The sequence below is a fragment of the Caloenas nicobarica genome, chromosome 1, assembly GCF_036013445.1.
Source record: "Caloenas nicobarica isolate bCalNic1 chromosome 1, bCalNic1.hap1, whole genome shotgun sequence".
Taxonomy (NCBI): domain Eukaryota; kingdom Metazoa; phylum Chordata; class Aves; order Columbiformes; family Columbidae; genus Caloenas; species Caloenas nicobarica.
In genome coordinates this window covers 207,943,534-207,959,156 of record NC_088245.1, presented here as the reverse complement: position 1 = coordinate 207,959,156, position 15,623 = coordinate 207,943,534, and the positions used below count along the sequence as shown (strand labels likewise).

The 15,623-nt window shown below is 40.8% G+C and overlaps 1 protein-coding gene across 5 annotated transcripts in view; it reads left to right on the top strand.

Moving 5' to 3' along the window:
* DLG2 (discs large MAGUK scaffold protein 2) overlaps nucleotides 1–12,420 on the top strand; it is a 770,443-nt gene extending 758,023 nt beyond the window's left edge. For all 5 annotated transcript variants that reach the window (XM_065626935.1, XM_065626939.1, XM_065626938.1 and 2 more), the window contains 6 exons: nucleotides 1,929–1,979; nucleotides 2,719–2,820; nucleotides 3,690–3,862; nucleotides 4,572–4,681; nucleotides 10,879–10,970; nucleotides 12,017–12,420. In XM_065626935.1, the coding sequence (XP_065483007.1) occupies nucleotides 1,929–1,979; nucleotides 2,719–2,820; nucleotides 3,690–3,862; nucleotides 4,572–4,681; nucleotides 10,879–10,970; nucleotides 12,017–12,123 (635 nt within the window). In that variant the 3' untranslated portion in view covers nucleotides 12,124–12,420. The remainder of the gene's footprint in view (nucleotides 1–1,928; nucleotides 1,980–2,718; nucleotides 2,821–3,689; nucleotides 3,863–4,571; nucleotides 4,682–10,878; nucleotides 10,971–12,016) is intronic.
* The last annotated feature ends 3,203 nt before the right edge of the window (nucleotides 12,421–15,623 follow it).

Genomic DNA, 15,623 nt, shown 5'->3' with positions numbered 1-15,623 from the left:
AAGAATTTTCAAGTGTCAGATTGTATTTGTACAGACAGACTCCCATCCCCACATTTAGTACGTGATGGCTTTATTGCCCACCCCAAAATTGACATTCTCACACTGCTGAAAAGCATAAGCTTGGCTCTGTGGTGCTGGAGGGCAGGCAGTGCACGAGCATCCTCATCCAGCCTGAAGAGTGAATGACTTCATATCCACGGCATGGGCCACCCTGACTTTTATATCACCCCCAAAATTCCCAGAAAAACTTAAGGGAAAATAATGCATCTAATGTATGAAACCTGGTGTAACAATAATTTTAGGTTTTTAACTTTGCAATAAGCCAAAGTTAAGCAAGTGATTACGGTATCAATCATTTGCAAATAGAGAAGAAAATCCATTATCCACACTCTTCAAACATTCCGTTGACTTGCCCTCAAAAGCTGTCTAATCTCTTCCTTTTATTAAAAGTGATGTTTTCTCCCTTGCTGCTTCAGCACTGTTGCTAGTTTGGATTTGGCCCTGTCTGTTTCTTCCTCTCTTCTAACACATTAGTACTTTTTTTTGGTTTTTGCTTTTTCTGTCGTTGTCCTGAATTACAACATTAGTTTTACTTGAAAAGCTTTCTTACACATTTCTCAAAGCTGTCTAGATAGTATATCACAAAATATATCTATCAATGTTTAGTCAGCTTAAGACTAAACCACAAAACATTTTATACCTAATTGGGAGCTAGGCATTGCACCCAATCCAAATCTTCTCGAATAGTTAATGGAGCCTCAAGACTGACTCAGATTGTGGCCAGACTACTTCAGGGTGAATTGTAGCCCCTTCTGAATCCTACCTACGTCGTCCATCGGGTGTCAGGCAGCACTCTTCCCCTGCGCGTGAACACTTCGGCTTGGCAGGAGCCCACCAGAATAATGTAACACAGACCCATGTGCGTGCAAGCAGATGAGATGAAGGCAACCTTGTCTATTTTATAAAGCCCTGGCAGCCCTTATGGCAATCTTTCTTCTGTAGTATCTAAATTAGTTGCAAAATCCCATCTGTGGATCTTCTCAGAGATAAGCCCTGAACTGGGTAAAAATAAAATCATCATTTTTAAGTTTGCTAAGCCTAAGCCATATTTAGAACCTGCCAGAGCCCTTTTGTGGTACCAAGTATGTAACAGTGACCCAGAAAGAGAAATGCCCAGGAATTATTCATGCAGTAAGTAGAAGAATCCTCCCGCCCTGTCCTCCTGGACTCTCATAGAGGAGATGACAGTGGTGCACCAGGGCTGTTCACCCACACCCAAGTCATGGTCCACCCAGTGCCTATTGTTTCTCATGGCAAATTTCTCTGCTTTTGTTCCCTAAATGTCACCATGAAGAAACAGCACTTTCCTAACAAGAGTGGTGGGAGGAGAAGTGAGTAAAATATGACGCTGTGAGGTTTGTGTTCAGGGAAAGGATAAGGGCCAGCTAACAGTTCATAGCTAGATGCCAGGCTGTGAGTAAACTAGGCTGTGGAGGTTATGCACAGAAAGACCATCAGCCAAAATGTATATATTCTGAGGATAAAAATGGTTCAGTTTAGGTAGCTTGTGGATTTGCCCTGCAGCAGCATCTTAGGGCCTTAACAATCAGACAAGCAAAGGAATTGCATCTTAAACTTCTGCACTATCCTTGTAAACAGCCTTGATATCAAATCAATAAACAAAGCCTTATTCAGCAAAGCCTAATTTCAGCAAAGAGAATTGAAACATGTGGCAGTAGATGGAGAGTAATGAAAAAAAGTGACCTCCACACTTTAAAGTTGTGAGGGACTTTGGAATGGTTCAGGTGAGAGCATTACCAGAGAGAAGTGTTGAACCCAATCTGTCTCTGTGTGAAGTATTTTATCAAGCTTTAGTGTTTGGTGTGTTGCTTGTCAGCTTCAATCTCTTCTCTTTCTTCTCTCATCAGGAGGCCAAGAAGACTGCATCCTTTCTTATGAACCTGTCACCAGACAGGAAAGTAAGTTTCGTCTGCTTTTCTGTCACTGTTCCTTATATTTTTCATTTCACATTTTGGGGGCTAGCAGAGCAGTAAACGTTGTTGCGCTAGCCCCAGACTCTCTGTGGCTCCTTTTTTTTGGCCGCTCGGTCTATGCCATACAAAAGAAATTATGTAAAGCTCTGCCTCGCTAGCCCTCACTCCCTGAAGTGCTCAGGACTTTCGCCAGTAAGCTCTCATGGCCTTTACTAATAAATACATTAGTCAGTCTACAAAACATTGATGCAGGTTTTCTAGATTTACTGCAATATTGCTACATGCGAAGCCTCCATCATTTTCCTTCTCATGTGATGTGTGTCTCTAACCAGGGCAGATGAACCTATGGGAAAGCAAACCAAAAATAGGAGCACACCCACCTAATTTAATGGGGGATGCACCCCTATAACAGAGGAGAAAATAAATCCTACAATCTCCATTCCATGGCTCATGAGAGAGTCCATCTGCAAGCATTTGGGAGTGCCCTTGTTGAGCAATAGCACTTCCACATAGTCGTCTGACTACATATCCATGCACCACCACAGAGCTCTGCAAAATGAGTGGTATTCATTCCATTGTCCTTATACATGTCAATAAATAAATTATCAATAAAATGTACACCTAAGTTTTATGTCATACATAAAGGCAACAACTCCGGTTAGTGTATCTTTGGGAAGATTTACTGTTATTACCAGTAATATCATAATTTCTTTTTATTGTTCAGTTAATTACACCAGGCCGGTTATTATTCTGGGTCCTATGAAAGATCGGATCAATGATGATTTGATATCTGAATTCCCTGATAAGTTCGGGTCGTGTGTACCACGTAAGTATGATTTTACCCCTTGTTCTTCAGCTAAGTTGTATCCTTTGGTGTCATGGATTAAGTAAATTGCTGTGTAAGCAACATCTGTGAAGTATATGCAGGTGTATTTCTCAATCGAATTGTCTCAAAAGCAGTAGATTTTTTTTAAACAAGGAGCCTTTTAGCCACTAACTCAGTTGACTCATCAATTAGTCTATTGTTTCTTAAACAAGATAAAAGTTTGAAATAGTGGTAAAATGTAAAATGTTTCAGCTCAATTACACAGCATCCACCAATAAAAATATGGAGTTATCTGTGATTTGTGTGAGATCAAGGCTGTCTAATCTGAAAGCAATATTGGACCTTGAATTAAGCATTGTTTATATATTGGATCATTAGAGTTTGCTGAGTGTTTATTTCAGGGTCTGATTGCAGTCTTACTTCATTTTAAACTGTTGTCTCCACAAATACACCAGCTTAAAACTGCTGGAGATGAGATCAAAATCAGGCTTATAATTAAGGTTGAGTTAAATTGACGAGATTGCAATTCATTTTATCACTGTAATAGGATTAGATTTACAATCTGGAATGGGAGGCTTGTGTGTGATCCTGCTGGAAAAATAGTAGGATTGTGGTAAATTCTAATTTTATGTTAGAGTGTAAGTATTGATTGGAGGTAAATATCAGAAGATATTACTATAAAAAGACACCTTTATTGTTGGAACTCCATTGAAAACAATATATGGTAGCCAAAGATCTGTTCCCAGATGTGGAACACCTCCACTTACAGCACACACAGCATTGCTGCCTGAGGAAACCTTAATTGCTGCTTTTTTCTACATGAAATTTTTTTATAGACTACTTGATTTTCTGTCTTTTGTTTCATGCAGATACCACACGGCCAAAGCGTGACTATGAAGTGGATGGGAGAGATTATCATTTTGTCATTTCAAGAGAACAAATGGAAAAAGATATCCAAGAGCACAAATTTATAGAAGCTGGGCAGTACAACGATAATTTATATGGAACTAGCGTCCAGTCCGTGAGATTTGTGGCAGAAAGGGTAGGTTTAAACTAGTTTTATTCCCCATGCAACATGATCTGGTTTGTTTCCGCATTTTATCTCAGACATGGTTCCTCTGCCAAAAATATAAAATATCTGCAAAACAACAACATCCTAATATTTATAGACTTTATAATGACTCCACAAGTGGAGTCTCTGACTTTGAATGACTAAATACTTGGCACTTTCTGTACTTGGATGTAGTGCCGTGGATTCAGGGATGTTACACAGAGCCTCAAGTGCACCCCAAAACAGCCTTCCCTATTCCTCCTGTCAGATAAATAAACTTACCTCATTTTCACAGAGGTGAAGGAATGAAGCACAGAAAGATTAAATTACTTGCCTCAGGTGACACAGGGAGTCTTTGACACAAAGAAGAACCGAACTAACCCGTCAGAACATAGACATTTATTATTTTTATGAACTGATTTTCCTCATCTCTGAAAAAAATCCTCTCCCTCTCACTGAGTTCACCCCAGTAAAAATAAAAACCAAGTTTTTTCCCATATCTCCATTGTATATTTTATATTAGCACCAAAGCAAAGGAAAGAGAGCAGAGGAGCAGAGTGCGTGCCCTGGGGTCCCCCTTCCCTGCTGTGCCAGTCACGGCCCCGTTCCAGAGCGCAGCATCGCAGAATTGCTTCCCGTCTTTTGGCTGGTCTGCAGCAAACTCTGCAAAAATAAACACACCCTCATCTGTTTCCAATAGGGCAAGCACTGTATACTCGATGTGTCAGGAAATGCTATCAAACGACTACAAGTTGCACAACTCTATCCCATCGCTATCTTCATCAAGCCTAAATCATGGGAGCCTCTGATGTAAGTATGAACTACTTGTAACATTTTTTTTTCAGGCAACAGTCGCAAGTGGCACAACACAGGTCTTAAGTCTACATTTTGCTTGTCCTCTAAAATCAGCAATAACAAGAGGAAATGGGATGTGGCGGGTTTGAGCCTGGCTGGATGCCAGGTGCCCACCAAAGCTGCTCTATCACTCCCCTCCTCAGCTGAAGAAAGGAGAAAAAAAATGACAAAAGGCTTGTGGGTCAAGATAAGGACAGGGAGAGATCACTCAGCATTTACCATCACAGGCAAAACAGACTCGACTCAGGGAATGAATTTAATTTATTACCAATCAAATCAGAGTAGGAAAATGAGAAATAAAACCAAATCTTAAAGCACCTTCCCCTCACCCCTTCCTTCTTCCCAAGCTCAACTTCACTCCTGATTTCTCTGCCTCCTTCCCCCGAGTGGCGAAGGGTGACGGGGAATGGGGGTTGTGGTCAGTTCGTCACACATTGTCTCCACTTGTCCTTCCTCCTCAGGGGAGGACACCTCATACTCCTCAAACACTTCCCCTGCTCCAGCGTGGGGTCCCTTGTACAGGAGACAGTTCTCCATGAACTTCCCCAATGTGGGTCCTTCCCACGGGCTGCAGTTCTTCATGAACTGCTCCAGCGTGGGTCCCTTCCATGGGGTGCAGTCTTTCAGGAACAGGCTGCTCCAGCCTGGGTCCCCCACGGGGTCACAAGTCCTGCCAGCAAACCTGCTCCAGCGTGGGCTCCTCTCTCCATGGGGCCACAGGTCCTGCCAGGAGCCTGCTCCAGTGTGGGCTCTCCGTGGGGTCACAGTCTCCTTTGGGCATCCACCTGCTCCAGCGTGGGGTCCTCCCTGGGCTGCAGGTGGAGATCTGCTGCACCACGGACCTCCATGGGCTGCAGGGGACAGCCGGCCTCACCATGGTCTGCACCACGGGCTGCCAGGAGCACCTCCTGCCCTCCTTCTGCACTGACCTGGGTGTCTGCGGAGTTGTTTCTCTCACATATTATCTTAGAATCATAGAATGATAGAATGGTTTAGGTTGGAAGGGACCTTAAAGATATCTAGTTCCAACACCCCTTCCACAGGCAGGGACACCTTCCACTAGACCAGGTTGCTCAAAGCCCCGTCCAACCTGACCTTGAACACTTCCAGGGATGGGGCATCCACAGCTTCTCTGGGCAGCCTGATCCAGCACCTCACTACCCTCACTCCTTTCCCCTGGTTCCTATTGCACATCAGGGTTTTTTTCCCCTCTTGAATATGTTACCCCAGAGGTGCTACCATCACCTCTGATGGGCTCAGCCTTGGCCAGCAGTGGGTCCATCTTGGAGCCAGCTGGCACTGGCTCTGTCAGAGCCAGTCTGTCTTCTTATAGAAGCCAGTCTGTCTTCTTATAGAAGCCACTCCTGTAGAACTATCCTCTCCTCCCCAAAAAAAAATCTTGCCATGCAAACCCAATACAGGAACTCAAGTGTAAGAACTGAGGATAAAAAGGTTATAAGAGGTAGCCAACATATGTGCATCAAGAGAAAATCAACTCAGTCTTATTTCCTTCATTCATGAGATGGATATCAATAATTGTATTGCATCTTGGGTCTTTTTTCTGGCTCCATGGAACATTCTCAGTAGCAGCTTAGGGAAATAAAATATTAATACTTAGGGAAATATAAGGTTAGGGAAATATAGTCCTAAGGGAATCTAGACAGCATGTGTACAACATTGTAATTGAAAATAGAACTGTTAAACTGGGGGGGTAACAGAAATCCTGCAAATTCCTGAGCTGTGTCACTGTTTTGGACCACTTGTTCGTGAATAACTTGAATGATGAACTGGGCAGTACTTTTGTAAATTTTGTGAAACACTCAAGGCTGAGTGAGGTGGCAAGCACTTCAGAAGATTACAACTCAATGTAAAATCAGTAAGATGAAATTCAGCACAGACAAAGGGGAGAAAATGAAATGCACGAGTACAAGCAGAGAATAATTAAGCTACAGCACTGCAGAAAAGCATCTGGTGGTTGGGGTGGATCACACAGGAATATGAATGGATGGAAAATGCGGTTGCAGAAAAAGAAACTGCCACTGTGGGCTGTATTAACATCAGTGTTGTGTAAGGACACAATAGATAGTTATTTTGTTTTACTGGGTATGGATGAGGCCCCAGCTGGAGTGCTGGTCAGGTGCTGGGTACTGCCATGGAAGTGGAGGAGGAACGGGGTTACCTAGTGTCAAGGAAGTATGGAAGTGACCTTCATACTGGTTAAAGCTCAGGATAAAACACACTGTGATCAATAATTTTCCATTTGCAACCATCGTAATGCAAGAACTTTTCAGCTTAATAAATGATGGACAGTATGTGGTACTTTAACAGCCCCACCCTGACCAAAGCCCCCTTGGGTTGGATGATTCTTGACATTTCTTCCAGCCCTGCAATTCAGTTTTATTCTGATTAACTTGCTGTGTAGAGGGTGAAAGGTGGTCTGATAGTATACACTCTGCATTGATTGTTTTAAGATAGATCTTAACCTACAGCTTTCCCACCCATAAAATATTTCCATTATTTGTTTAATGCTGACATTGCATCTGGAGTGATTAAAAAAAAAAAAAAAGGTAGTAAATAAAAGTGTCCCTTAGTCTGAAAAATACATTAGGCAGAACCAGAAATGTGGCAATAACATAAAGACTTCATTGATTTGTTGTAAGAGCAAATCCTTGAACAGACTGACAGAAAAGTGTTATGAAGATGCAAAATATCACGACAATCATCCTGTTATTAAACCAAAGCCATGTTAATATTTCACTTAGGAGAAAACAAGTTATGCAAAGTTAGCAGAATTTTCCTTACAGATATAAAGCAAAAGTAAGCTATTCTTCACTCCCCAAATCTAAACTTGCCTCAGTGCTGACAGTGTAGTATGGACAAACAAAGTGAAATCCATTATATGATTTTAAGTTCCTTGTTCCACAAATACCCTCTGGAAGACATCCTGAATTAGAAATCCAAACTTTCATGGGACAACAAAAGTCCTTATATATCAGTACTAGTTTGGGATTTTTTGCAGTAAAATGGCTTATATAAATAAATTGTGTAAACACAATAAAACTTCTAAAAAACAAAACAAACAAACAAACAAAAAGAGTGAGAAAAATGTAATCAATTCAGGCATCCTAAATTAGTTTATCCCCTGAAGCCTGCTCTCCACAAGTAATCTTTTTGTCTATTTAAGCTATCTGATGTGTATTTCTCTAATATAACAGCACCCAAAATTCGTTTCTAACAGAAATATGAACTCTGTTAATATAAACAGTATCATTCTTTTTGAATAATTGTCTTGAGAATGATGATGCCATTCTGAGCCTCTCGCTTGTGAATATCATTTATTTTATTCAATAATGAAGCTAAATCACTCAGGGTCTGGCTAAACATATACTCTGACGTAAGCAGTAGTGAGTTGTAGGGTGTGCATAGATGAACGGATATAACCTCTTTCTAATAGATAACGCTATTTTAGTATGGAGAACTTTAACACGGTAAACCAGTGCTCTATGGGAACAGAAAGAGGATGTTTTTATGACAGCGTAACTGTGTTCGCTCGGGTTTTTCAATTATCAGTTTATCTGCCATGTAGATTACTCCTGTTCATACAAAGGAGTTGAAAGTTAGTATAATAGGGAAGTAAAACTATAAAAGACAAAAAAATGCACCAAAAGATGCAGAGAGAGGGTCAAAAGATTTAACTTGTGGCAAAACTAGTACTTAAATTCAAAGGGTCTAATCCTCATTTACGCTATGTTCCTTTGCACCCACCCAACAGTGAAGGTATGAAGAATGAAAGGAACATAATTTAAGCTTGCACCTGCACTTGGAACTTGGTTATTGTTGGTTCTCTGGAAATACCCTGCTAACACTAATGACCACAGCACTACAAGACCATGAGGGACTATTTGATGTAGAAGTAACCAGTACACATGGCCTGAACTGGATGTCTCCTGATCCTACGTTCTTCAGTCCAGGCAACCACATTGCTGTAAATAAAGGGCTTTCCCTTCCTTTCCCATCTCTAGATGATTCCACCTCACAGGTTTAATCCCAGAGGGGTCCCAGTTGGTTCCTCTCAATTGGCCTCTCTCTCTAGAAGGAGGACGGTGGTGGGATCATGGGGGTGAGAGCTGGAAGTGATGAAGAGCCTGCCTGGGTGAGCTCCTCACTGGGAGAGGAAGAAAATGTCCCTGGAGGGACAGCTCTCCACAAGCATTTTGAATTCACCAGCTGTGCAGGTCCCTGGCTAGGAAATGAAAAATTAGAAGGGACTGCAGTTTGACAGCACTTTCAGCTCATCATGAAAAATGGACATCATGGTCCTCCCACTTCTCCATCCTCTGTTCTGAAAGCACAGAGTGGGCAGAGGCATGAATACAACTAACACAGTTTTATACCCCAGGCAAATCTACCACCTGAAAATTTAATGCACATTTCTACCTGTTTCAGAGTACTTAATATTTTAAATGCTTGTTTATATTTTTATTTGTATTTTCTCCTCAGATATTAAAAAGAGAAAGGCTTCTCACAAAATTACCAGAAATAAATCTGGAAGGAGAAGAATGTTATTAGCACTAGAATATTGTCTGAGTGTCCTTAAGATGAAAATGTTAAGCTTGCGTAAGAATTTGCAATGGTATTAATATGTCCCACTTCAAGACAGAGTTTTGTTTTAGTCACCCGAAGATACGTTCAAGTAGGCGTAGCTGATGAGAAGCCCACCTGAACTCAATTACATATCAATCTTTTCAATAAATAGAATTAGTAGTATTACAAATTTAGCAGCATGACACAGATTGGCATATGTTAAACCTATTTATATAATTCACTAATAACTGTCAAAAATTTTTAAAGAAGTCTTTCTTATCCTTCATTTTATAAACCTGCTTTGTGCATTGCATTGGTACTTCCAGAGAGAATTTTCTAAGCAATGTTCCCAGCTATACAGTTAGTTATATAGACAGAAATCTCTAAGCAATTTCTAGAAATATGTTTTTGCATCCTGGACACGTTACAGGTTGTTTTTCAGAAGCTGAGTAGGAGTAAGCTTTAGCAAGTTCATACTGTTGTGCACTTCATAGATCTTTTTTTTTGTGCACCATTGTGCACATAATTTCCTACATGCATCACCCCTGTCACACTGTATATAGTCCATTACCACATAATCATATGATTCAGTGCAAGGCATTAAATCAGACTTATGTAGAACAGAAGATCTCCCTTCTCTTGCTTTCCTAGTTGCCTCAAAAAGCTGCCATTGCATTTTAAGAAAAATGCATCCATGCTGTGAAAAATGTTAGAACAGGAAAACTCTATTTATTACTGCTACTTAATTTGGATATCTACAGGCATATATGTGTAAGGCTCTGAATGAGTATGAACTTGATTCTTCGCAAGTAGACAGTGGCATTAAAAGCTGAGCGTGCATAGGCAAGACAACCCATTTCTTCAAGTTATTAAATAATGCCTCTGTTGAAACAGAAATGCTCCACCAAGTAACAAATTATTGGCAATAGCAGAATGTTACTGACACTGTCTATGTTTTCACCTTTATGGATACCCTGCATATTTTAGAATCTACAAGTCACATTTGGCTGGGAATCTCTATAGTTAATCAGAAAATACTGGAACAGAGAGTACAAATAATAAATTAATCTTAACTCTTCCTATTGGAAAGACTCAGTTTGATTTCTCATGATTATCTGGAGCTCATGCCCACATCTGAACTATGAAGTCTCCCTGGAAGACATGCTGGGCTCCTCTTGGGACTTCCATACAGGGATTACAATGACTCTGGGATTCCTCCTACAGGGTCAGGAGTCTCCCTGTGCTGAAACCTGCCTTTAGTTGTGATTTCACTCCCATAACCCCAGCCTCAGTCAAAATGGACCTTCCATTTCAGCAGTTTGGACAGTCTTATTCAGGCTGTGGGCCTGGGAGACAGAGGGGTTCTTGAAGGAGCTTCAGCTCTGGAGACAGGAGTCCTGTGAGTGTGCAGACCTTGAGACCTCCTGGCTCCCAGTTCCCATGGCACGGAAGAATTTTACTGTTTGATTTGATATCGATATCAGTCCATCTGCAATTCAGTTGAACATATCTTTTAGAAAGATGTTCTAGTAAGAATCTAAACTTCTTGACTTCCTTTGTATTTCTAGGGAAATGAATAAACGTCTCACAGAGGAGCAAGCGAAGAAAACCTATGATCGAGCAATTAAATTAGAACAAGAATTTGGAGAATATTTTACAGGTATGCTTTTATTTAAAACATTTTTTTTCCCAAGGCACAGTCTCTTATTGCAAAATAACTGGATCAGCTCTGTCTCTGGCCTAGAGTAGATATCAGTGTAGCACGCCCATAGTAAGGACTTCTAGCTTGAGAGTAATTTTTCCCTGAAATTCAAGGGCAGTTGAGGCATTCGAATCCTCAGAAGTTTGGTGCCCTGAAGGAATAGCTATGAATGAATTTGATTCCCTTCTTGACCCAAAACTGCTTTTAATGAAGTCAGTGAAAATGTCACATCATTGCATCTGTACAGACCAAAGAATTCCTCACTAGTTCAAAGTAAGAACTCAAGCTATGGATTATGGGAGTGAAAGAGAAAGGCATATTCTTTGTGACCTGGAAAAACAGCAAGATTTAAGACCTGCTCTTGCTCCAGCATTTCCTTTGAGTGGGTTTAGGCAGTTCCCTACTCAGGGGACTGGTATTTGTGAATAACGCTCAGAAGTCCCCAGTTGTCCCTCCGCATGCTAACAGTGTGCATAAAATGAACTGCGGTTCCAGATTTCTGCTGGGGATACAAGGAATTTTAAGAGTATAGACACTGTGCTTTGTGTTGCAGTTGCTTTATCTTCTGTCAACTTGGGCCTGACCTAGTTAACTTTCGCAACCCAGAGTGAGTTTATTATAACCAGGTCAGGAAAAGAATAGGCTGTTAATCAGCTACTCACTGCTGACGTAGCTTCTAAATCATATTAAATTCAAATTTTGACTGGCAACAGTGGGAACCTACCATGCTGCCCTCCTCTGAGACAGAATTGCCAGTTCTCTAAACTGACTTAGCTCAGTCTTCTCACTACAAGCAGTGGGACGGGTCTCTGACATGGGAAGGTGCCATTGGGTTGAACTTAGTTGCCATCTGCAGGGGTACGACTTTTCCATAACCGATATCACAGTGTGCTAGTATTGCTTCTCATTTCATCAGTATCTATGAGTACACTGAAAATCTGATGACACTGGATGCTGTAGAATATATCAATTAAAAGCCGTCTTGTTATATTTTCTTACTGCAGCCATTGTCCAAGGAGATAGCTTAGAAGATATATATAATCAATGCAAACTTGTAATTGAAGAACAATCTGGGCCTTTCATCTGGATTCCTTCAAAGGAAAAATTATAAATTAGCCACTGCACCTCTGATTACGATGGGAGAATATTTAGAAGAAAACTATAATATACTATTTGGAGGCTTTCCTGTTTTTGTTGCATTTATGTTCTTTGCAGTCAATGTGAATTTTGATGAATGTACAACACAAAGTGTTTGAAGCCATGAAGGACACTGATGGGTCAAAGGGTAGGAACAAAAAGACTTCTACCATAAAAAGCAAATCTGTTGTGTGCTCAGAGCACCAGTTGTAGGTATAAACTTTTGACATGGAGACCCTCTGTCAAGGGGAGCTAGCCACCTCCTGTGCCCATGCGGACATTTTGATTGATTTCAATGGCTGAGCTCAGTGTGTTGATTGCTTTAAAGAGAAGTTCCCAGCTCTTGAACCTCATATAGGGCTTGATCCTGCAAGGCGCTCAGCACTTGACCCCAGTCCCTACATATGAGTAGCCTGTTGACTTGGAGTCACTTGTGATCCTTCCTTATGCCATTCAGTCCCACCAGTTCCAGTAGGACTATTCATGGGCTCAAAGCTAAGCACAGGCTTAAGCGTTTTGCTAGATCAGGGCCACATGCACCTTGCAAAATCAAGTTCAGTATTTGGTCCACTTCCTACTGAAGTCACTGGTAGGACGCTCTTTGACTTGTCTGGGAGGTGGGTCCTATTCTAAGCTTGTCATTGCACATTTGTGGTTGGTACACCTCGACTTTGGTAACTATGCACATCTTTTGATTTCTGAAACCAAGTCAAGCATTTCTTTTTTCCCCTTTGGAAACACTATAGCATCAGGAACTAATAACAATATAGTTTGTTTTAACGGAGTTTGGGGGCGGAGAGGATGGAAGCATTTCACATCACACGTGTGCACACAAACACATTCCCATGCAGACACACACATGTATGAGGATTCACAGTACCTATGTTGACAAGGAGGGATACAACTGGGAAAAGCTTTAACATTTTTGATTGTCTATTTTATCATTTATATTGATAGAAGGCACTTAAAGATGGAATAATTTATAAAAATAAAAAATATATTGATGTATAGAAACTAATTTCTATAGGTAAAAATGTTTTTGCGAGATATTTTGTAAAGATTAATTAATTGAAAGATTAAATATTTACACCCTTGTGCGACTGTAAAATGTAAAGAGGACCATCAAGTTGCATTATCCCTTTTCCATAAGAGATTCTCTACTATTAATGACAAGCAAGATAATTCCTTAAATTGTAGCTGTCATCTTATTTTCCTTTCAATTTAATCCTCTCCCTTGCCTCTATATAATCACGATGAACTCCTGTGGGAAGATCTCTTGAACTGACTGCCCTGTAGGACCTTTTCTGAACACAGAAGGATAATGCATCTTTAAATTGAAATGGATTATTTTTTCAGAAGCAAAAATGTCAGTGCTTGAATGCAGTTAATAATTTCTCTCTTGGAAGGAGTCACACTTCACCCCTAATGTTTTATGATTCTTCATGTTTCTTTAAAGGAAATACCAAAAGCATTTGATCTTTCCTCTCTTTGTAGGCAGACAGGTCACCAATTAACTTGTATCTTCATTCATTTCACAGTCAACAAGGGTCTTAAAAGCAAAAACTGAGGCAATGGACATTTGTGAGGGATTTGGGGAAAGTCTGTGGAATTGCAGTTCGGGGTGAATAGAAGAGGAGAGGGAGGTATATTTTTCTCGTTTCACAATGCCCTTCCTTTGTACACTGATGCCATTCTTCACTCTGACACGCAAGGGGACAACTGCAAGAGATATTATGAAGTTAACTGAACTGCCTTTGCTGCTGCTGGACCATGTTTTCTATAAAACCCACACTCTCCTGCCCGCTACGCCGCAGGAGTCCAGTGCTTATTAGCTGGTGGCTACAGGAACCCTAATGTCTAAGGACGTTTTAAGGGCAAATGCTAAATAGACTCCTCAGTTCCTCGTCTATTTGAAGCTTACATTTCTACACCCTGTCAAGTTGACGGGTATATCCAGCCAACCTCCATGGAGAGCACCACTAGCTGGATGTTCGCAATATAGCCACCAGAGCTGACAGGGTTAAAAATATGGGCATTTTGGTGGCCCTGAGGTGGCCTCCCACTTACTGCCCTACTATGGTAACTTTGAGAAGTTTGCACTTCTTTAACTACTATTTTTCTTGCCTGGCCAGCACAGATTTATAAACAAGGGTTTCAGTTATGTCTCCAAAAGAGCTTCGTAACCAGAAGGGCTAGAAACTTTTTTCTACAAACTATAAACGAATGAAAGCTTCGATTTTGGATAATTCTGCAGAAATCCACAGAGTGACCCCAGATCTTTGGAAGCCATGGATTTTTCCATGTTGGCAAAGTACTATTGCCCCAGGTTGGGAAATAGCCCACCAGACCTGAAAAACCAAGTATCCTAAAGCAGGAACTTCATTCTAATTTTCAGCTCTGTTTTTAAGCAATCGATCACATCTGCTTCTTTGTTTCTTAGTTCAGCATGCAGCCTTTTACGGTACTATCCTACTAGTAACTGTTTTGCTTTGTCATGTGCTGTGCTTTACAGTGAACAGTAACACTATGGCTGAGTACAATCAATTTTTCCATCAGTCCTTGGTTACTGTAGTAACATTATTTATTTTTCCCTGTCTGTTGTTTGTGCTTCCAGTTTAGAGTTGCCATTGCACTTCTTTTTTTTTTCTTTTTTTTTTTGAATAAAAAGTATATTTAAAAACAAATCACCAAGAGAAGCGGTGAGAGGTCTTATTTCCCTTAGGACTTATAGTCCCATTTGTTTTGTACGTTGATGTTTTGCGTTTCATGTTTCAGCATCCTCAGAGCTGCAGTTCATTTTTGCATTGCAGCTGTTCAGATCATACTGGGTGGCAGTGGGAGGAGGAAGAGAAATATAAGATTCAGGCAGAATTACATCTGGTGCAAAAAGAAAGAAAAGAGGAAAAAAAAAAAAGAAGAAAAAGTCCAAACTCACAACCCACAGCAATTGGCACCTGAGACCGTGTTGGTGCTAACACAGCTTAGCATAATCAGTTTCCTTTTCTGTTCATGTAAAGACTTGTGAGCATCTAAACATGAGACAAATGCAAATGCTGGACCCTTTAGGAAAAGTGCCAGATCACACCCCTGGTGCTATTTCTCATGTTCTGGCACAGTGTGTAGCACCGTAGGGTCTAAGCAGAACCAAAATTATCACAGCTTTTTGTCCACCCATGAATGATCACAATGACATCTTGCTAGCTTTGTGCAGATGTGCAATATTACAACCTATTTATTTCTCCTTGCCACAGAGCATCTTCCGTGCACTGACTCATTGGGAGCTTGCTAGCAGGGCTCAGTGAAACGGCACTGTACTGGTCTGACGGTCCGACCATCAACCAGTGAAAAAGCCTCGTTTGCTTAATCCCCCTTCCTACAGAGGTACCCTGTCCACGCTAGCGCTTTGTAATTTCTTTGGTAGTAAAGGCTGTTTTTAGATAAATATTCTGTGATGTAATTGTGTTTGTAGCTAGC